Consider the following 24236-nt stretch of genomic DNA (forward strand, 5'->3'; position numbering starts at 1 on the left):
TGAGCTTTGCAGGTGGAAACTTTTTCTCTCTCTCTCTGCCAGTCCTTGGCTTTTGTTCTCCCTGGGAAAGTGGAGGAGGAAGATCTGGCTGGGTCTCTGTGTCTTCCTCCCCAAGTTGCTGCGCTTCTGCCCCCAGGCTTGTCCCGTGACTGGTGTGTTCCCAGGGCTCTTCCCCAGGCCCCAGTGGTGGCCCTGAGCCCCTGGGGAGGGGTGCGGAGAGAAGCTGGTGATTGGGCTATAATTCCCCATGTGTCTGCAAGTCCCAGATGCTGTGTAGTCTCATACCGCCTCCTCTTGGCCTGGAGCAGTTTATAAAATTGTCACTGAATTCATAAGCCTGCTTATACGATGTCGGGGGCCTCTCCCTCAGGTTAAGCAAGTGCTTGTGTCTCCTGTCTTCTTGGAAGCACCTTTCGTTCAGTTGAAGGTGAATTGGCTGCTCTGTGACTCCTGTAATCAGAAATGTTCAAGAAAAGTGAATTTGTATGTTGTGACCATGGGGCCAGAGCTCTCCGTGACTTTCCACCTCCAGAGCAGAAGCCAGGAATTTCCCTTGCGCATCCTTTAAACTTAGCAATAAATTACTCTGGGTTGTCCATCTTTATATCCTGCATCTCTTGTAACATTTCCTATTTCTTTAATAATTTGAATATTTCTCTAAAAATATTTTTGTTGTGGGTCTGTTGTGTGGTGAAATTTCTGAGGTCAGTGATTGTACTCATGAAATTAAAAGACGCTTACTCCTTGAAAGGAAAGTTATTACCAACCTAGACAGCATATTAAAAAGCAGAGACATTACTTTGCCAACAAAGGTCTGTCTAGTCAAGGCTGTGCTTTTTCCAGTGGTCATGTATGGATGTGAGAGTTGTACTATAAAGAAAGCTGAGTGCTGAAGAATTGATGCTTTTGAACTGTGGTGTTGGAGAAGACTCTAGAGGGTCCCTTGGACTGCAAGGAGATCCAACCAGTCAATTTTAAAGAAGATCAGTCCTGGGTGTTCATTGGAAGGACTGATGTTGAAGCTAAAACTCCAATTACTTTGGCCACCTGATGCGAAAAGCTGACTCATTTGAAAAGACCCTGATGCTGGGAAAGATTGAGGGCAGGAGGAGAAGAATGAGGATGAGATAGACGGAGATGAGATGGTTGGATGGCATCACCAACTCGATGGACATGGGTTTGGGTGAACTCCAGGAGTTGGTGATGGACAGGGAGGCCTGGCGTGCTGCGGTTCATGGGGTTGCAAAGAGTTGGACATGACTAAGCGACTGAACTGAACTGAACAGAGACTTGGGAATAATTTCAATATACCGTCACATTTGAGCGATAGTTTTGGATATAAATTGAAGGTTAAACTATTCTTTGTTAGTATTAATGCTTTAAAAGTATTGCTCCATTTCCTAGTCAGTTGATGTTGATGTCCATCTGATTGTTGCTCCTCATAGGTAATGTTTCTAGAGGACGAAACAAACCAGAAACAGGGTATGCTGAAGAAAACGTAAATTTTAATAGCTTAAAGAAAATTATAAATAAGAAAACTTAAAAATTAATAAAATACTGGCTAAGGATATTGGTGGATAGCATCCTTGAGGCAAGAACACTTTTCCCACATTGGACTTTATTTTTCTGAAAATAGACTACATGTAATTGTGTGTGTGTGTGTGTGTGTGTGTGTGTATCAATAGGCAGCACATTTATTACAAAATGGAAATAGATAATATTGGAAAAACTTAAAATAGGTAACTTGTTTTTTTTTAAAAAAGGCAGTTTGTCGAGAGGTCCACTATGAATTTAACTTCTGTTAAACATTATCTGAAAAGATTGTAGATAATTCCTATCCCCTGTTAATGCAAGACTGGGGTAGAGACTACAGAGGTGATGGTGGGAACTTCAATACTTGAGAAGAAAGAGTTGAGGGCAGCAGCCATGCGTATGTTGTGAAGAGAAAATACATCCAAGAGGAGTGGTTCTTTTTCATCCTGTTTTGTTCCTAAGATCCCTTACTAAGTATATTTTCCATAAATATATATTGTTTTTTTTGTCCTTTAGCTTTTAAAGTGGTCTCTTTAAAAAAAAAATAATAGATTTTATTGTTTAGAACAACTTCAGGTTTACAGAAAAATTAAGCGGATGGCAGATTCCCCATTCCCAACCCTCCTGTGCCTCCGTTTCCCCTGTTGTCAGCATGTTGCGTTAGTGTGGTATCTTTGTTACAACTGATAAGCCAGTATTGATCTTAGTATTACAGTTCACAGCTGCAGTAGTGTTCATTCTTGCCTTACATAGTCCTGAGTTTTGATCAGTGTTTGATGTCCTATCCCTGCCTTGGTTACAGTGTAGCAAATGAAAGGCCTCACCACTCTAGGTTCATCCGGTTCCCACTGCGCTCAGACCCTGTGCACCCCTTCCTCCCCTCCACCACTAACTGCTCATTAGCCGGCTTACATTTGTATTTGTGTATCTCTGTGTGTGTGTTCCATCTGGTTAAATAAAATTTGGTTACCCCTTGCTTTACACAGCTGGGATATAATTGAGTGGCCATTAAACCATACCCTCTTGTCCAACCTTAGCTTTTACTTTATTCCTTTTTAATACTTTGATTTTTTTTTTGGAGTCAGATTTAAAGGAAAATTGTTTTTCTAAGTACAAAATATAATATTTTGGTATATTTACTATTTCTAAAAATCATGCTGTAGAAAAACAGAATTGTAAATTTATAATTACTATAGATGTAAACACTTAGCTTGCACTAAAGATAGTATTTAATTTTAAAGCACAAGTATTTCTGCAGTTGTCTGGAACTTGAAATCATTAAATAAAACTACTTCTCTGTCTTTCTTCCTTTTCATTTTGCCAGTGAACAGCTCTGCGCTTTTTGTTACTGTGGTGAAAAAAGTTCCTTAGGACAAGGAGACTTAAAACAATTTAGAGTAACGCCTGGGTTTATTTTGCCATGGAAAAATCAGCCTTCTAACAAGAAAGATGTTGATGACAACAGCAACGGAACTTGTGAGAAAACACAAAACTCGGCACCACGAAAACAAAGAGGACAGAGAAAGTAAGCGATTTGGAATATAAATGGGTCAAATGCAGTAAGACTATATATAGTTTATTTTCATTGAAATGTTTAAGACTGTATGAATGGGATTGTTACCAAATGATTTCTTGTGTTTCCAACGTCCATACAATGCTTTATGACTCACCATTAACCCAGCAAACATTCATTTTCTCAAAATTTTCTTGATTTAAAAAAACATTTAGTTGTATATTAACAAAAAAGAAGAAAACTTTAAAGAACATAATATAAGCCTAGAGGGGATTCATATAAATGGAATGACAATTTTTAAGAATTAATGAGATCTTTCTTTCCTTTTTCTAAATGTTTTAAATAGTTTGTAAGAATATAACATAACAGAATAGCAAAACCAAAGTGGTTTTTACTAGTCTTGTCCTTTAAGTGTCATTTATTTATTTGTGTTTACGCTTTAGAGAATGGTGAACCATCCTATAAACACTTACACTATAACACAGCTACCCTTTCTAAAGTTAAAGATCTTTTTTAAATCAAAGAATTTACATATAAGTATATAGTTATAAATCAAATGTAATTAAAAAACATTTACTGTTTGTATAATCATACATGTATGTCTATATTCATGGATGTTTTAGTTCCCTAAAACTCCTATCTTAATATGTTTATTTTTGGAGTTAAATTTTTTTTTATATGTTTTAGTTTTTTTTGAAGGCCATCTTCATACGTGGACTTGGCTCTAGTAGTTGAGGGAGTAGAAGTTTCTGTGGTTGATGAGAAAGTGTAAAAATTAATTTAGCTTGGAAGGCTCACCAGCTCTGGCCCTTGAGGGTGATGATGTAATCACCCAAGTGCCTGCCTGGCTGGTGGCCAGAGTTAAGTACTGAGGCATTGTTGTGTTGTACTTATTTGATTGGCTCCTTCTTCTGGACTGCTGCCAAAGCCTTAAAGACCAGAAGTAGGAAATGAAACAATAACAAGAAAAACTCTTTTAAAAGAATTTAAGGTGGAACAGCTTAAGGAAGTTCAGAAGTATTGTATTTAGAGTTTTGATGTTTTAAAGGCCGTGGCTTGCTTTACCTTTTGTGATCAACTGAGTGCTCACATTCTAATAAACTGTATCAGAAGTCCAGGAAACTTCCAAAGTCCATCAGTCATTAGTAAATTTAATAGACTGGACCAGGTTATATCTGATATACTGATGTTCTGCTTTGAATGATGGCAATTAATAAAGAACTGTTCTGGGAAGTACAATTGGGTTTCATTTATTTATTTTATAAGCTTAGTTAATTTTTAATGAAAACTTTTATGAGCTAAAAATAATTATGTAAAAAATAACCTTGGTTTAGTGAAAGTCTTTATATGCACTTAAGTGTTTAACAAGTTATTAAGTGATGATAACAGGCCAGTTAATGGACCTTAGGAATAAAACATGTTTGCAAAATTTGGAAATCATTTAGCTTGGTAATGATTTTAAATATTTATAATATTTATGTTGCTAATGAGTTGTAATCCAGATAGACAGCCAGTTAATTTTTTTAATTTGAAAAGCAGGATTTTAAAATAGTTTTTCCCTCATAGTGTACTAAATATAAGAATATATAATCAAGGAATCATTTCCTCTCTTTTTGGTTTGTTTTAGACTTAAACTTTGTTGGGGGGCTGGGTAATGTGTGTTTCTGCTCTTTCCTAAGCTGGGCTCCTGTCACCCTTAGGGTTGGCATCACATTGTCTGCATACACACTGACTGTAAATACTTAAGGTCAAATTTGACTAACCTACTGGTTAGGAACTGGTTAGTAATAGAATGTTTAGTCATTCCATTGGTTTTTATATCTGTGCCCCCATCAAATTCTGGTGTAAAGAAAATATGTTCAAACAGTACGTTCATCGTTATAGACAAACTGTTGTTCTTTTTTTTCCTCCTGATAAATTGGCAGTGACTAGTAATGAAGGTGCATTTTCAGGAAGGGCGCGATCATATTTATAGGAAGGTTTGTTCTCATTTGGTTCACCGTGGGCATTCATAAAAATGAGATTTGGAATTAGCATAGCATGGTGAACTTTAAAAAAAAAAGTGAGTCTGTGCATTTCTAATGCTGCACATAAAAAATACTGGTTATTTTGTACATGGTTTGATATTTAAATGTACTTACTGAAAAATGTTAATACTTTTTCTCTTTCAATGATTCCAGGTATAAAAAAGTTTAGTTCCCTGGTCATTGTGCTGATTTTCTCTTAATAGGAATCATGATAAATATCCAGCAGACAGATGTGCAGTGAGTTATAATCTATATTCAATAGTGACTTAATCCAAAATTATCATCGGGCTGAATACTTTGATATCAGGAGAAAATTGAAGTTTTAGTGCCAACCATCTGATTTCCCGTGTTTACTGTTAGACACATTAACAGTCATTGTTTACTTACCAATCTCAATGAATATCTGAAGTTCTAGGGCTTTCAAAGTATGAAACCTCCCATCTGTGGCGTATCTTATTCAGCATTCACTTTTATCAGGAACTTTTAGCTGTTGTTACACTATTTCCCTTATTCCCAAGTCACCAGTAGCTATTTTGGTTTTGCTTTTGACTTGCGGTTTATGAGGTGAAGTCTTAGCGGAGGGTACATGTAGCGTCGCGGCATAGATCGGCTGTCAAGATTGCTGACACGTTCCCCTCCCCTTGCCTCCCTCGTCACACTTCGTAGTGGGTTTTCCTTCCCCTGGGAAATAACCTTTCTTTCTGTAAACTTAACTGCCGGCTCTGTTGTTGGTAGCCCTTGCCATAAAGCATGTTAGAGATTTCTGATTTGCTCATGTTATGTTTTTTAAGCATTTAAGTAAGGCCAAAGGGAATATTCATTTTATATGACAACATACAGTTCCTGACTAGAATAGTAGAGTATCAATTAAAAAATTACAGATTTATAACATTTCCTTATGGATTTGGAGACTTTTTTTTAGTTGTTGCTTACATGATATATAATATAGCTACCCAGTTTTATATTAATATTAATGCTATGAACAATGACATATATCCTAGAAGTTATTTTATAAGCAGTTTATGCAAAATAAATTAAAATTGATTTGGCAATACCTTATATTTAAGTCGTTACGAAGCGAAACTGTTTTCTCCTTTTTCTCACTTTCATGTCTGTTTTGTGTTCTCTTTTCCAGGGAACGGCCTCAGCAGAGTGTCGCGACTCGTGTCAGTGTGAGCACGCAGACTGCTTCAGACGACCAGCCTGGTAAACTGTGGGACGAGCTCAGTCTGGTTGGCCTTCCTGATGCCATTGACGTCCAAGCCTTATTTGATCCTACAGGTATGAGCCAGTCTTCAATAATAGCTACCTCTTGATTCTGCAAGGCTTTTTAACTTGAGCCAATTATCAACTTAATAGTAAATAGCATTCATCTAGAAGTAATTATCACTGTTGTTAAAAACATCTTCGTTAAGTATGCCTGCTTAGGTAAAAAAAAATTGTCTAATTATGTTTAACTTATTTAGCATCTGCACAGGGCCATAACTGGGCTGTGGATGCTTTTATAAATATTTGCATTTCACTTGTGTAGACAGCACTGCCATGGAAATCTGACAATTGCAGAAAGAGAGATTATAAAGGAATCTGTGAAAACTTGGGACCATAGCAGTCTGGGTTTTCCTAAAGTAGGGGTGAAGGATAATAGATCTTAGCCGTGTGAATGTCCTGTAATACAGTGTAGTAGCCCATATTTATGACTCAGTGCTGTTGGGGCTTTGAGTAAATTTCATTCTGCAGTTGAATTGCATGTAATTGTTCAAGTGATAAAGAATTTAAAGACTGAGCTGTTATCGATGATTGGTGTGGAATGCAGTGGAAGAGTGGGTATATGTAGTTTGTCATAAAGTAAGAAATACATTTCCTTTATAGTTATGTAAATATATCAAATAAAAATATAGTAATATTTAAATAGAATTACTAGAAACTAATTTCTTGAAGAAACAGTCATTAATACAGTGTGCATTAGAATCACTTGGGGGGTTTGCTAACATAGCTTTCTGGGCACCGTGGCAGGAGGTTTTGATTCGTAGGTCTTGGTTGTGATCTAAGATTTGCATTTATCACAAGTTCCCAGATGATGCATTTTGAGAAGGGCTGCTTTAGTGGAAGCACAAATATAGGATGCATTGTATATTCACACGTTAGAATCGACGGAAGGGTTTTACATCTTTACTTATCAGCGTTAGTATGTTTAATGTTTACTTATTTGCTTCTTTTCACTTTAACCATGTTAGGCACTTGTTGGGCTCACCACCGTTGTGTGGAGTGGTCACTGGGGGTGTGCCAGATGGAAGAACCGTTATTAGTGAACGTGGACAGAGCTGTTGTCTCAGGGAGCACAGAAGTAAGTACAAGAAACACATATTTAAACCACAACTTTATAACATTTGCTGTGTCAACATAAAGATCCACTTGTAAAATTTATTAAATGATTACTGTAATGTAAAAACCCTTAAAATAGGAAATTATTGATATCCAAGAGTAGTTTGTGCAGACCACTAGATTATATAGTATGTTAAGTTGTGCAATAAACACTAATCTTTAAATAATTTACATTTAAATAAGAAATTAAAATTTTTAGAAACAGAGATTACTGACTGTACTTAGGCATCTTACACTTTTAAGACAAAACTCTTTGACGAAGATTTAAATTAGGAGAGACAGGATTTGACACATCTTTAGTCCACAATGTGAGCTAGTTCTGTTTGCTATTTTAAAAATTGATTAAAATAATTTCTTTTCAGTCAAGTTGGCAGTTTGGTTTGTCTTTCTGGCACTATCCCAAAGCGATACCATATACACAGTCTGCCATCTTTCAGAGCTTTCACTGTGACTTTCAATCAAAAAATAAATGTAGCATTTACCTTCTATCTATAAAGCAACAAACCCTGTGAAGTAAAACTGCTTTGCTGCTTAAAAATTCCCCTTGGTTTTTGACAAATATGTTTGGGAGAAGTGAAAAGAGGCCTTCCAAAGGAATATTAAAAGTGGAATTTTTTGCCATAGAAATTATACAGATTTAATACAGATAAACCTTTCAAAGGCATAGTTGAGACAAGGATTTAGATTTAAGTAATTATTCAGTTACTGTAACATTTACTTTACTCAGATGATCAAATTGACCTAATTTAAATGGATGAGTAACTCTCACCTCTAAACTTAGTCAAGTTAGAGTGTTTGTTTTGGAAGTGTGACCTTACATTTAAAGGCTTACATTATTACCACATTTTGAACAGTATAATGCCCGGTAATGATTTCCATAGTCTGAGCATATTTGATGGCCAGGTCATCATTGTGATAGGTCATGGAGCTGGTTCTTCCCTGAGCTTCTTAAAAGTAGTTTTGGAATATTTTTGGACAGTGAGAAGCAGAAGCATTATAGGAAAGGCAGTGAAGAAAAGTGAAAAGGCACTTTGTGGTGTTGGGTTGTTGAACTGTAGCAGCTTATTTTTGATAAGGCCATAGGGAAATGGGCACTCATATGCCTGTTGACAGGAATGCAAATGGGTGCATATCTTGGCGAGAAGGTTGGTAGTGCCTCACAAACTATATATGCACTTATCTTTGGACCTTTCTGAGATTCTGTCCTGAAAATATGCCTTCACTAATACAGAAACTTGTGCCATTAAAGGTTAATACTTGCTAGCACTGTTTAATTTTCAAAGTACTGTAAACAACCTAAATAACCGCACAGAATAGAATGGTTGAAGAAGCTATATATATCTTTTTGTACAGCTCTGACTCTTGGAACCATAGGAGTGTTTCACCTACCCTGTAAATAAGCAATTACAGCTGTCTGGGCTCTGGGGGAACCTTAAAAGGAATAGCCAAATTCACAGTGAAGGGTAGAGAAGAAACTGAGCCCTGAAAAATAGTGTATTGACTAGATACCCATAAAGCTAAAGACAAAATCAAACAAAAACTGCACATACATGCTGTAATCTAGCGAGTACTATTCTAAAATGATTGTTGTGGTGTTAGAATGGAGTTATCAGAGGTATCAATATAAACTCATGGTTTTTAGTATTTATGTGGACAGATACTGAAATCTAGGTATATGTGTATGCAGGTGTTAGTATGCATGTGTGTATCTCCTAGCTCTGTCCCTTCTGAAAGCACAGAAGGAATGACTTCTAGCAATGAGCCTGTCAAGTGCCCAGATCTTGGTTTGTAACCAGCGTTCTCCAATAAAAAGGACCAAGGCTCTTGGAAGTGGCTCACGGTGCAGGGAACGACCAGGTGCCAGAAAGCAAGGAAGTGCTGACTGAGACGGGGACTTGTTGAAAGCATAGGAGCCAACCTCAAGGAGCTCCTAAGAGCTGGACCAACTTGAGCAATAACAAAAATTAACGATAGTCTTGGGTTTTCATCCATAGAGTGATCCACACTGGTAAATAGATAAATAAGTAGCGAAGGTCAAGTTACATCACTTCTCTGCTTAACACTCTCCAGCTACTTCCCATTTTATTAAGAATAAAAAAAAAAGCGAGTTGCTACTGACCAGCTGGGCCTCCCTGATCTTCACGATCCCCATGGGCACTTCTGAGACATTGCTCGCAGTAACCCTTCCCCTCCCTCGCTTCCTTCAGCCGCCCTGACCTCCGCGGTCTTACTGAGAACTGTCCAGCTCTGGGCCTTTGCAGTTCCTGTTCCCTTTCTGCTGACTGCTCTCCTCAGACACATGCATGGCTTCCTCCCTCGTCCCCTCTAGGTGTTGACTCAAGTTTTCTTTATCTGTGAGGTCTTTGCGGGGCTCCCTGTTGAAAATTCAGGTGCCTCCTCCCGTCACACCCCTGGTGGACTGTTTTCTCCTCTGTACTTAGCGGCCTCTAACACAGTGTGCATTTACTTAATAGTCTTGTCTGTCTCTCCTCACTACATAATAGTGCCATTCTGATAACTGTCTTTTTCTGTTTTGGTCATTCCTCAGTAAATGTTTGTGGCCTAAATGAATAGCACTAAAGATCATTCATGGAATCATTCATAGTTATGAGAAAAAAATAAGTGCCAGAGTGTTAAAGGAGGTCACCACTGTGGTGAATTTTACTCACATTTATACATTTATACTTGTCAGAAGAACCCTTCTAAAATAGAGGACATCTTTATAGTTCTGCTTAAGTGATGAGGGTGGGGAGGTGTGACAATGACTTTGAAATCTCAAAAGGTTCCTTAGGGGCAAAGTATGTAAAAGTGCTGTTGAGCCCAGAACAGGCTTTATTTTACAAAAAAAAAAAAGTGTTACAAATTTGTTGACCCTTATTAGGACAGCATGTGACTGAATAAATTACGGTACCTGCCTCTGTAAAGAAAATAAACATTTAATCTGCCTCTTCAAGATAAAGGTGATGTTTCAGCAATGAGAATGCAATGACTTCTCAAAGAAATATTTGCTGGGGGTATTTTGGTAACATGTTACCAGGTGAGCATTTTGGTAACAGATGTTTGGAACTGTGTCTATTGTTAGTTTATTGCCAGAAACAATGAAAGTTTGTACTCAAACAACAAAATATTCTCACATTTGTTGCCAAAAAATCCTGGACACAGAATTTCCTGAGTAAAATATTTTAAAGCGTTGATGTATGTTTTAAACCCATTTGTTAAAAATTAATATTTTTTGACTCTGGAAAGTGAAACTCTGCTGGCTAATTTTTGAGAAGTTTGGCTGGGATTGAAAAATGGTCGTTGAAAACAGGTGCCTCTGTTTAGACCTCCCTATTTTTGTGGGAATCCTTTTTTAAAAAGCCTTCGACAGATGCTGAAATAAACAAGTAGAATTGGACCTTTCAATCTATGATGATGGAAAAGAACAAGATGCAAAGCTCAGATGGGGTTGTCTGTACGCTCTAAACTTTTGGGTTGTTCACATCTTTTAAGAAAGAAATGTTTGAGTACGTGTCCTATTTGTCGTTGGAACATATGTATCTCTCCTTTCTGTCACTTACCAACATGTGTCAATTTATGTTGTTACCGTGAGAGCATTTAATTACTTTTGGTGCCCCCACTAGGGCTGTAGGTGTTGCGAGAGCGTGGATACTGTGTTGGCTTGTCATTTTATCTCTGGTGCCTCACAAAGTACCTGGAGCACAAGGAGCCATCTCTGGGATGAGTGGGTCCTGAGTGGAGTCTGTCGATGAAGGGCAGTGCTGAGCGCAGCGGTCCAGGGAGGGGAGTGCGCTGCTGGCACCTAGTGGCCACTGCCAGCCATCGCGCGCTGCACAGAGGGAACCCAGCCGCGGTAGTGCTGAGGCTGACGAGCCCCCCTGCAGTCAGCAACATTGTTCCCATTTTATAAACTAATACATTATTTCCCTCAGTTGTTAAATTGCATTCAGTATCAAGCAGTTCAGTTTTTCTGGAATTTCCCTCAGATTGTTCTTCAGTGTTTCCACGGGAACCTTTATCTTTTGCTAGATAGAAGAATATGCTAAACTCTTCTCTTTTAATTTCCTCTTTGGATTCCTGGGGGTACTGACAAACATTAAAACATTACTTGTAGCAGCTTTCCACTTAGAATCGATAATTTCTCGTGTTTTCTTCACCCTCATCATTGGGCTTCCCTGGTGGCTCAGACGGTAAAGAATCTGCCTACAGTGTGGGAGACCTGGGTTCAGTCCCTGGGTTGGGAAGATGCCCTGGAGGAGGGCATGGCAACCCACTCCATATTCTTGCCTGGAAACTCTCCAACGACAGAGGAGCCTGGCAGGCTATGTCCATGGGGTCGAAGAGTCAGACACAACTGAACGACTAAGGACATATTGCAATTCCATTGTGTTCTGCTGATTTTGTACCACTTGTCCGTGTAAAAACCAACTAATTTCTACAAGAAGAGTTTTAAGTTTTTTAAAAAGTACTTTGGGCTCTTTTTGTAGACTGAAAAAGAGAACAGAAATAGCTTTTCTGTAATAAGGTGGGAGTACAGATTTACAATGTAGGAAAACAATGTAATATAAATGTAATTTTTGTTTAAAAAGCCTTAATGACAATGACAATAAAAATCTCCACACACTTCTCTAACCAGTTGAAAGTAGGTTTATATAAGATCATTGAAAACATGGTCTCTATATATGTAAGATGGTCCCAGGTACCTGTTTTATGAATAATGTTATCTAATATTGTTTTTTATATAATCCTAGTGCTTTGCAGTGTAAAATAAAAAAGTATCAGTTATTTAGTCTTCATTTTACCTTACACTTTTTTAAGAGGAAGGAAACATTCGCATACCTGAATTTTGTGTTTGTGTTGAGGGGTTCTCAAGACCACATCTACACTGGAGACTGACTCAGACTCAAGGGCCTTGTCACAGAGTTGTAATTATGGCTGAGGCTTACTGCCCTGATGTGGTAGAAAGATCTTAATGGGAAAAGATGTTGACGAGGTCTGGAAAAATCTGTGTGCAGGCTTCCTCGGTGCTCTCCCTCCCGTGAGGGGTCCCACACAGCACCTTTGTCCTCCAGCAAGGGAAATTCGGCGACGTGTCTGGTGCTTCTGCCCTGAGACGCTCAAGGTCTTTACTGGGGGCTGGTCGTGTAGGCCCTCCTGCCTGTCACGTACCAGAAGGGAAGGCCACGTTGTTTGCACAGATAATCCAGGCACAGTAAATTGCCCTTATCACCTCGGGAGCCGTGGGAACCCTCTCCAAACCTAGCCTCCCATCTAGGCAGGCAGGCCTTTCTAGGAATGGTAGTCTTGGGCATGTGTGTTAAACATCACACCCCCCCACCCTTTTTTTTTTTTTGCATTGAAATAAAGTTGGATTGTGTATCAGTTTCAACATGTTTCTGTCTGTAGAACTATAGTAGGTGCTTGTTAGTTTACAGCAATGAGTTATTCCACATCCTGGGGAGGCTGTGACAGATTTAGTGGTTACATTAAAAGAACTTCGTAAACTTCGATCAAAGGGAAGCTATTGATAAGGATACCTGTGACTGTAACAGAAAAATCCTGTATTTGACTCTGAAAGCTACTTTGATGTTAACATACCCATCCCAGCTTTCTTTTGACTAATGTAAATACGGTATATGTAATTCCATCCTTTTATTTTACCCTATTCGTATTTTAATATTTAGAGCATGTTTCTTGCAGTAGCACAACAAAAAAAAATCTAACCTGACAATCTTCTGCTTTTTATTTGTAATATTGAGGCTATACATATTTAATAAAGTCTTTCTCTCTGCCCCATTTGTGTTTATCTGTTCATTCCTTTTGCATGCATTAAAAAAAAAAAATTTATTTTGTATTTCAGCTGTGCTGGGTCTTTGTTGAAGCATTTGGGATCTTTAGTTGTGGCACATGGAATCTAGTTCTGCCCTCCTCTCTCTACCCTGACCCACTACTAGCCATTCGCCTGTCTTTCTCCCTCTCTTCAGGTTTCCCTATTCCCTCAGACACAACAATACTGAAATTAGGCCTGTTAATAACCCTACAGTGGTCTCTTAAGTGCTCAAGCGAAAGGAAGAGTCTTAACATCTCTCACTTTAAATCAAAGGCTAGAAGAGATTAGGCTTAGTGAGGAAGACACGGAAGGCTGAGATGGGCTGAAAGCTAGGCCTCTTGCGCCAAACAGTTAGCCACGTTATGAATGCAGAGGAAAAGTTCTTTCAGGAAATTAAAAGTGCTACTCTGGTGAAGGCACAGATGATAAAAACGCAACACAGCCTTACTGTTGTTATGGAGAAAGTTTGGTGTCCTGGATAGAAGGGCAGTTCAGCCACAGAATTCCCTAAAGTTAAAGCCTAATCCAGAGCAAGGCCCTAACTCTTCCACTCTACAAAGGCTGGGAAAAGCTATAGAAAAACACCTTGAGGCTGCAGAGGTTGGTTCATGAGGTTTGAGGAAAGGGGCTATCTTGATAACTTTAAAAGTGCAACATGAAGCGGCCAGTGCTGATGTAGAAGCTATAGATCTTCCAAAAGATCTAAGGAGAGATAATTATAATGAAGTTGGCTACAGTAAACCGCAGATTTTCAGTGTAGACAAAACAGCCTTCTATTGGAAAAAGACACCATCAAGGACTTTCATAGCTAGAGAGGAGAAGTCAGTACCTGGCTTCAAACCTTTGAAAGACAGACTGTCTCTGTTGTTTAGGGTAGTGCAACAGATGGCTTTCACTTGAAGCCAGTGCTCATTTACGATTAAAAAAAAATCCTAGATCCCTTTAGAATTATGCTAAATCTACTCTGCCTACACTGTATAAATGCAGCAATATTTATGGATGATAGCGCATCAGTTTACAATATGGTTTACTGAATATTTTAAGCCCACTGTTAATATCTAGTGTTCAGAGAAAGAAAGTGTTCTTTGAAAATACTACTGTTCATTGACAGTTCAATGAACAGGTCACCCAGGAGCTCTGATGGAGATGTATAAGGAGATTAATGTTCTCATGCTGGTGAACACAGCTATTCTGCAGCCCACGGATCAATGAGTAATTCTCTCTTTCAAGGCTTATTATTTGAGAAAATAAGTTTCATAACGCTATACCTGCCATGGGTAGTGAGTCTTCTGATGGATCTGGGCAGAGTCACTTGACCTTCTGGAAAGGACTTACCATTGTAGATGCCATGACAACTTAACAGGAGTTGGGAAGAAGTTGATTCCAGCCCTCGTGGATGACTTTGAGGGCCATAGGACCTCAGCAGAGGAAGTAACTGCAGATGTGGTGGATACAGCAGGAGAACCAGAATTGGAAGTGGAGCCTGAAGATGTGACTGAGATGCTGCAGTCTCGCGATAAGACTCAAGCAGATAAGTTGCTTCTGATGGATGAGCAAAGAGAGTGGTTTCTTGAGAGTGAATCTACTCCTGGCGAAGATGCTGTGAAGACTGTTGGAATGACAACAGAAGATTTAGACTATTCCATGAATTTAGCTGACAAAGCAGCAGCAGAATTTGAGAGGATTGACTCCAGTTTTGAAAGAAGTTCTACTATGGGTAAAATGCTGTCAGACAGTGTTGCATGCTGCAGAGAAATTGTTGGTTGAAGCAAGAGTCAGTTGACTTTACAAACTTCATTATTATCTTTAAAAAATCTCCATAATCATCCCAACCTTCGGCAACCACCACCCTGATCAGATACCAGCCACTGAACGTCAAGACAAGACCCTCCACCAGCAAAAAGATTATGACTTGCTTAAAGCAGAGATGATGGTTAGCACCTTTTAGCAGTAAAGCACTTTTAAATTAAGATATGTACATTGTTTTCTTTTTAGACAGAATGCCGTTGGACACTTAACAGAGTACAGTATAAATGTAACTTTTATGTGCACTGGGAAGCAGAGTTTGTGTCACTTGCTTTACTTCGGTGGTCTGGAATTGAATGTGCACTCCCTTCAATGTATGTCTGTAAGCCTTGTTGTTGTATTGATTCCTTTAAGATTGCTAGTATGCGTCTTTCACTTACACAGCCCACCCTGAATTAGGTATTATGTAGTTGTGTGTATTATAAAACTGTGCTTTCACTTCTTTCCACTCTCTCTGCTGTACTTTGTGCTTTTGTCATACATTTGACTTTCACATGTTATAAACTCCTTAAGATACTGCTCTTTTTTGAGTAAACATATCTTTTAAAGAGAATTAAATGATAAAAAGATTTTAAAATATACTTACCTATGTATTTACCAATATTGTATTGTACTGTGTTGTTAGTCGCTCAGTCTGACTCTTTGTGACCCCACGAGCTGTAGCCCTCCAGGCTCCTCTGCCCATGGAATTCTCCAGGCAAGAATACTGGAGTGGGTTACCATTGCTTTCTCAAGAGCCCGACCAAGGGATCAAACCCATGTCTCCTGCATTATAGGCAGATTACTTACCATCTGAGTTACTTACCAATGCTAGTCTCTTCATTCCTTGGTGTCGACCCACATATCATTTTCTTTCTGCCTGAAGTCCTTTAACATTTCTTGCAGGGCAGGTCTGCAAGGTGATAGATTCTTTCAGCATTTTTATTTCCAAAGTGCTTCTGTTTTCCTTTGAAACGCATGTTTGCCAAGTTCAGAAATCTAGGTGACTCTTCATCCCAGTACTTTAAAGATGTGATGATTCACTCTTCTTGTTTATGTTGTTTCTGACACAGGATGGCATAGGCTGGTGTCATCCTTGTTTTTGTTCTGTGCTTTATTTTTTTGGGCTCCAAGATCACTGCGGATGGTGACTGCAGCCATGAAATTAAAAGATGCTTACTCTTTGGAAGGAAAGTTGTGACCAACCTAGATAGCATATTATAAAGCAGAGACATTACTTTGCCAACAAAGGTCCGTCTAGTCAAGGCCATGGTTTTTCCTGTGGTCATGTATGGATGTGAGAGTTGGACTGTGAAGAAAGCTGAGTGCCAAAGAATTGATGCTTTTGAACTGTGGTGTTGGAGAAGACTCTTGAGAGTCCCTTGGACCGCAAGGTGATCCAACCAGTCCATTCTAAAGGAAATCAGTCTTGTGTGTTCATTGGAAGGACTGATGCTGAAGCTGAAACTCTAACACTTTGGCCACCTCATGCGAAGAGTCGACTCATTGGAAAAAGACTCTGATGCTGGGAGGGATTGGGGGCAGGAGAAGAAGGGGAAACAGAGGATGAGATGGTTGGATGGCATCACTGACTCAATGCACATGAGTTTGGGTGACCTCCGGGAGTTGGTGATGGACAGGGAGGCCTGGCTGCGATTCATGGGGTCGCAAAGAGTTGGACAGGACTGAGCGACTGATCTGATCTGATCTGATCACTGATTTTGGACAATTTGATAATGTTATTCCTTAGTGTAATTTTCTTTGTGTTTCTTAGGGTTTGTCGCAGTTTTGGGGATCTGTGAATCTATAGTTATCATTATGGTTAGAAAGTCTTTGGCAGTTATTTCTTGTTGTCACAAGTGACACGATTTCTTTCTTTTCTTTTTTTTATTAAGTGACTTAGGGACTTACCTGGTAGTTCAGTGGTTAAGACTTCACTTTCTGATGTAGAGATTGTGAGTTTGATCCCTAGTTGGGGAGCTAAACTCCCCATATGCCTAGGGGGCAAAAAACCAAACCATGAAGCAGAAACAATGTAACAAATTCAGTAAAAGACTATAAAGATAGTCACATTAAAAAAATCTTTAAAAAGTGGCTTAGTAGTGTTCTGTTGCAGGTATATACACCACATCTTCTTTATTCATGCATCCACTTACGGGCACTTAGGTTGATTCTGTATCTTTCTACTGTAAATAATGCAATAAACATATGGATGCATATATCTCTTTGAATTCATGTTTTTATATTGCTAAGTGGAACAGCTGGATCATACATTGTTTTAGTCTTAATTTTTTGCGGAATGTCCGTACTGTTTTTCATAGTGACTGCACCAGTTTACATTCCTGCCAGCGGTGTAGGAGGGTTCTCTTTTTGTCACATCGTTGACAGCACTTGTTTTTTCTTGCCTTTTTGATAACAGCCATTTTAGCGAGGTGATAGCTCACTACAGTTTGGATTTGCATTTGCCAAATGATTAGTGACATTGTGCATCTGTTCATGTGCCTGTAGGCCACCTGTGTGTCTCTCTGGGAAGGTGTTTATTCAGCTCCTCTGCCTGTTCTGTGATTGAATCATTCTTGTTACTGTTGTTGCGTCACTAATCTTGTTACTGTTGTTGAGTTCACTAATCTTTTCCTCTGCAGTTTCTAATATGCTGTTATAATATCCAGTGTAATTTCATCCTAGGTATTTTTATTTTATGACGTTTGACTGGGACCTTTTTATACCTTCCATGTCTCCACTTAGCTTTTTGAACATATTCAATATGCTTATAAGAGCTGTTTTAATGTCCTTGTCTGGTAATGTTAACATCTCTGTCCGTTTGGGGTCAGTTTTCAAGATTGTTATCGGCATAGATCATGTTTCCCTGCTTCTTCGTGTGCCTGGTGGTCTCCGTTTGGATGTCAGGCATTGTTGAGTTTTACCTTGATGAGTGATGGATTTTCGCTGTAGGAAATGAGCAGTTAGGGTGATGAGTGGCTCCCTGGCTTCATGACACCAGGTTCTGACTGTCTTTACATTGTGTACACACAATGTGTTGGTCTTTTCCTTGGTTCAGTTTCTCTCATAATCAAAACATGGTGAGCAGGAGCTCTTAGGGTCATATCCTCATTATAACTTTTTTTTTTTTTAATAAAAAATGAAAAAAAAAAAAAGCTTTTCTGTTTTAATTCAGGAAAATCCTTTCCATATGCTTTTCTCTACTGTAGCAGGTTTCTCCTAACAACTCATTAGCTAGAATTAGAATTAGTTCCCATCAATTGCTTGAAACCAGTAACTAATACAAGTGTTGGGACAACCACCATTTGGTTAGACTGTGATTCTCTTCTGGGGCAGGGGATGGTACCTACCTCTCTAAAGGTCATTGCTGCTTGGAAGAGGCCATCTCTGAACAAAACTGAGAGCCTTCGAAGGAAGAAGGTGGAATGGGTGTTTGTAAAAGTAGGAAATACTTTAGATGGTTTTAGAGTATGGGTTAAGCGTCAATAGATTGACACAGGAAATCTCGACAAAGGGTCGTCTATTTGTTATTGGCAGATTTTTCAATAATAACTATTTTTTCAGGTGTTTGATGTTCAGCATTTTATGTGCCTGTTGGCCGTCTGTATGTCTTCTTTGGAAAAGTGTTTGTTCTAGTCTTCTGCCCATTTTTTAAATTGAAGTCTTTATTTTTGATATTTTGTATGAGCTTTTTATAAGTTTTGGATTTTGACCCCTTATCTGTCATACTGTTTGCAAATGTTCTCCCATTTAGTAGGTTATCTTTTCATTTTGTTGATAGTTTCCTTTACTGTGTAAAAGTTATAATTAGGTCCCATTTATTTATTTTTTGCTTTTATTTCTTTTGCCTCAGGAGACAGATCCAGAAGAAATATTGCTGTAATTGATGTCAAAGAGTGTTTTGCTTGTCTTCTCTTCTAGAAGTTTTATTGCTTCAGATCTTGCATTTAAGTCTCTAATTCACTTTGAGTTTATTTTTGCATATGGTATGAGGAAGTTGTTCTAATAGCCTTCTTTTACATGTCCAGTTTTCCCAGTACCACTTACTGAAGAGACTGTCTTTTCTCCATTGTGTATTCTTGCTTCCTCTTCTTAGATTAATAGACCATAACTATGTGGGCTGTCTATTTTCTTCCATTGATCAGTCTGTTTTTGTGCCAGGGCCATTTTGATTATTGTAGATTTGTAGTATAGTCGAGTGTGGAGTGTCATAGGCAAAGGATCATCTTAAATTTGGGGATATGTGGACTATGAAAGAATGTCACACATGAGCATGACTAGGTAATAAGTATGGTGGGGAGTAGTGAGAAATGGAAAATGTTCTTAACTTCACATTCCACGTGAGGAATTTAATTAATGAAGTTTCTTAATAAGAAGAGCCGCTTTAACAGGTCTGAACGTTTCAGCTGTCTGTAGTTAAGTTTGAAGACGTTTATTTGAACACAGATATACTTAGGATTGCTGCAGTGATCAAAGGCCAGTAAGTGTGAGTTTCTGAATTTAGGTATTATATGTGAAATATGAAGATAGAATTGTCGTAGAGATGGAATGAGTTATGTTTTGAATTAGTGGAGGAGTTGCAAAATACCTCCATGGTTTCAAGTATGAGTATATGGGAAAATTAGGAGTTTGACTGTAATGAGCCTTAAATCCCATGAAATGTCTTTGGAACTGTGTCAGGGTTGGAATCTTAGACTGTGTTCCTAGCTAGCTGTGAGAGCAAATCAAGCTGCCGATGGAGAATGTTCAGCAAGAGGATAGAAGGACGATCAACCCTTTTGGCCGTGTTCCGAGGAGGAAGAGATGGCTGTCATGTAGAGTACCTGCCAGTTGTGGGAAGGGTGCTAAGAATGACTGAATAGATTTCAGGGGATATGGCCATTGATTTCACATGTGTTTTCTTTTCTTTTTTTTTTTGGGGGGGGGTATGATAAAGTTTCCTAAAAGTATAGCATGTTTTTCTAAATAAACCATACTTGCTGTATTGAATGGGGGAGGATCAGAAATCTTGACTTCTTCTTCTGTGTCTGACATTGTTAGCTAATGTCAAGTGACACCCTCACCAAGCAGTTCTACCTGTCTGCAAGGAAATGGCAACCCACTCCAGTGTTCTTGCCTGGAGAATCCCAGGGACGGGGGAGCCTGGTGGGCTGCCGTCTATGGGGTCACACAGAGTTGGACACGACTGAAGTGACCTAGCAGCACCTAGTTTTTTCATTTTGCACAGTAAGAAGTTAACATGCTGTCTTCATTCTAAAGTGCAAGGCTGTGAGGAGGACTCAGGATCAGTTATGGTTTCTTGCCTCAGAATGCTGTACCAAGTGCAGAATCTGTTATAGCAGGACAGTGGAAAGTTTGACGACAGAATGCTTTAGGTACACCTAAGTATAAAAATCAGTGGGTTTGTTTTCATTCGCTCTGCCAACTTGATTCTTACCATTTATTTAGAATTTAAGTCGGGTGGAAGCTAACAGGAAACTAGGAATTTCTGTTACAGAGCTATTAAGAGTTTGATGTTCCTATTCGGTTACACATAGTTAAATTTGGAAGGCCCATTTAGTGAAAATGTTCTTGGCCTTAGTGTTTCTCTTAGTAAAAATCATATTTTGTTTTTAATCATTCTTTTTAGTTTTAATTAAGTTTGATATAATTACCTTTACACTGAGGTAAGTGGTAGTATTCCTGGATGTTATAAATAAAGAGTCCCTTTGTAAAACCTTGGGGTGGGTGGAGAATATCATGAATTACAGTGTGCATAGAATATTTGAAGGCTACACAGGAAACGGGCAAAATTCTTTGCCTCTAGGGAATTTATCCCACGTGACTCTACACAAAGTGACTTCCTTGTGTACCTTTTAGAACGTTTTGAATTTTGAATAATGAAGTTTTTTTTCCTAATAAAAAACAGTTCCTAATATATAATTAGAATTAATATAGAGTTAATATAATTAATATACAATTGGGATAATTTCTAATATATCCCTGAAAAATGTGTTTCAAAAGTTCATTTCTATAGTTTTGCCCTAGCGATGTTTTTTTATATATTGTGCGATATAAGCATCCAACTTCATTTTCTCACATAAGGAGAGCCGTTTGTTACTACCTCATTTATTGAAACCTCTTTGTTTTCCCCCTCATTTGAAAGATTACTTCTGTCAGCTAGCAAATGTTCAGTAAATGTATGGCTTGTTTCTAAGCTCTGTATTTTAGTTTATATTCTTTATCCCAGTGACACTACCACCATACTGTTACGGTCACAGAAGCTTGGTAGTAAGTCTTGGTAGCTGGTCAGCCATGTCTTACTTTCATCTCTACCTGTAGCAGAGAAACTTGTAGTAGAACAGTCCTACCACTGTGAATAACTAGAAAATCTGTTTTCAAAGAAAGATTTAAAGGCATTAGAGAAGTGAGGTGAGGACTGGAGGGAGTGAGAGAGAGCCCAGAGGGGAGGATCATGTCAAGAGAGTTTCTGGCCATCTGTAGAGCTGGGAAGACAAAAAGTTAGGGTTTAGGGGCCATTAACATAATAGACTTTCACTTGGGACCCTTGAAGTCTACATTCGAGGTCAGCATATTATGTATATGTCCTCATGGTCAGATCCAGCCCACCATCTGTGTACATGGTCCAGAAGCCCAGATGGGTTTTATTTTAAAATGTTAAAAAAAAAAATAAAAAGAGTGTATTTCATCACACATGAAAATGATATGAAATTCAAATTACAGTATCCATAAATAAGGTTTATTGGAACACAGACTTGTTTATTGTGCACATGATCTGTGACTCCTGTTGCTCTACAGTGATGGTCAAGCCTTGGCCGGAGCGACCACTTACGCCCTGCATTATTGTGGGCAGGCTGCACATCACAGAGACCCAGTCGTAACTCATCAGATTTGGATTGCCACATGTGTTCTCTTGGGATCTTCTCTCTTTTACTACTGCATGCCTTTCATGTTAAAGAAGAGGAAACGAGAAGAATGGACCTCAGTAATAGTGCTTTTGAGGCATTAGTGGAGTGGATTCAGTTGATACCAAATTGGATGGCAAAGCATTGTATTTATTATTATGCTGAGACACTATAGCTATGCTGAAAAAAATACAGTGTATGTCAATATTAACCTGATTGAGCACATACCATGCTAATCCCAACTCATAGGAAAGCAGTGAGTTTCATTTGCTCTTAGGGATGTCACCATCTCAATGCTAGGAGTTTTTGTTGGAAATCAAAGCTGAATGGACTGAATTGCCTTACAGTGTAGCAGTTTGATGACTGAGCAGTGGTAATGTTTTATTGCAATTTTTAAAATTTGGGGGTTGTGATTAAATTTTTCTGAAGAAGATTGCCCTCCAAATACTTAATGGATGTAGAAGTTAACTTCTGTTGCAGACTTGGTAATACTTGATAGTGAACTCAGCCTAAGGTTACAAGGCAGAGCACTGCTTCCATGTGAGACCTACACCGTGATCAATTGATTTGTACAACAGCCAGTGTGTGAATCACAGGTAATGTCAAGCTGCTCTATACACTTTTCATGCCATCAAAATTAAAAGTGAAAACCAGAATCTCCATTCACACACAAAAGTTTGATACAGAAATATTTTCCAAGCTCAAACTATAGTTCCAATAGCAGTTTTTGGGTCTTGAGGCAAATACAAAGGAAATGTCCATATTTCAGAATCCATTTACTTATGTAATTGAGAAGCTCAACCTGTGCTTTAATTGAAATATAATTACATGCTAAAAGCAAACATCAAGACTAATAAAAAATTTTAAGTACCTTGCAAAGATGAATATGCCCAAAGGAAATTATATGCTTATGGATTGGTATCAGTATGTGGCCGTACTTCTGTGTGGAAGATTTTTTCAAGATGGATATATAAATTTCATTGTGTATCAGAATGAACAGATGAATATTTACAATCCATTTAGTTACAGCTTTGGAAAGTGAAAGTGAAAGTGAAGTCGCTCAGTCGTGTCCGACTCTTTGTGACCCCGTGGACTGTAGCCCACCAGGCTTCTCCGTCCATGGGATTCTCCAGGCAAGAATACTGGAGTGGGTTGCCATTTCCTTCTCCAGGGGATCTTCCCAACCCAGGGATCGAACCCAGATCTCCCACATTAGAGGCAGACGCTTTAACCTCTGAGCCACCAGGGATATTAAATGAAGTGTTATCCTCTCTTCAGATCCATTCTTCTCATTATTAGGCTTACATTACCCCCTCAATTATATTCAATTATGATCATATTTTGAATAATTACTAGTTGTTTAAAATTTGTAGAAATTTATTTTCTCTCTTGGTAGAGAAATACTTGTCTAATATTCTTAATTTTGCCTTTGTCCTACAAAGCATAAAATATTTATTGTTTGGCCCTTTTGAGAAAGGTTTGCTGATTCCTCAGAATAAGAAAAAAACTGGGTGGCATGGAAGGTGTGGGATGGGCTTGGGAGTGGGAGGGAGGTTCAAGAGGGAGGGGACATGTGGCTCAGTTGTAAAGAATGTTCCTGCCAGTGCAAAAGATGCAGGTTCGATCCCTGGGTCAGGAAGATCCCCTGGAGAAGGAAATGGCAACTCACTCCAGTATTCTTGCCTGGGAAATCCCATGGACAGAGGAGCTTGATGGGCTATATAGTCCATGAGGTCGAAGAGAGTTGGACACGACTTAGCGACTAAACAACAACAATCCAAATGTCCAGTAAGTTTTTGAAAAGATGCACAATCCCGTTAGCAATCATGAAATGCAAATTAAAGCTGCACTAAGATAGTATTCCATACCTATTAGATCAGCAGAAATTAAGTCTGAATGTAGCAAGTGTTGGAGAAGGCAATGGCATCCCACTCCAGTACTCTCGCATGGAAATCCCATGGATGGAGGAGCCTGGTGGGCTGCAGTCCATGGGGTCCTTAGGAGTCGGACCCGACTGAGCGACTTCCCTTTCACTTTTCACTTTCAGGCACTGGAGAAGGAAATGGCAACCCACTCCTGTGTTCTTGCCTGGAGAATCCCAGGGACGGGGGAGCCTGGTGGGCTGCCGTCTGTGGGGTCACACAGAGTTGGACACGACTGCAGCGACTTAGCAGCAGCGAGTGTTGGTCTGGTTTGGCCCGTACTCTCAAACTCTGCTAGTGAGAGTGAAAATTGGAGCAGTCATTTGGGAGAACATTGTA

The 24236-nt window shown here is 38.8% G+C and overlaps 1 protein-coding gene across 1 annotated transcript in view; it reads left to right on the top strand.

The window, feature by feature from the left end:
• The window catches only part of KMT2C (lysine (K)-specific methyltransferase 2C), a 179156-nt gene that overhangs the window by 23676 nt on the left and 131244 nt on the right, over positions 1-24236 (top strand). Inside the window, exons 3-5 of the mRNA XM_010857354.1 lie at positions 2858-3058; positions 6209-6354; positions 7308-7417. Coding sequence (XP_010855656.1) covers positions 2858-3058; positions 6209-6354; positions 7308-7417 — 457 coding nt within the window. The remainder of the gene's footprint in view (positions 1-2857; positions 3059-6208; positions 6355-7307; positions 7418-24236) is intronic.

Source organism: Bison bison, unplaced genomic scaffold (assembly GCF_000754665.1).
Source record: "Bison bison bison isolate TAMUID 2011002044 unplaced genomic scaffold, Bison_UMD1.0 scf7180017864379, whole genome shotgun sequence".
In the NCBI taxonomy this organism is placed as follows: Eukaryota; Metazoa; Chordata; class Mammalia; order Artiodactyla; family Bovidae; genus Bison; species Bison bison.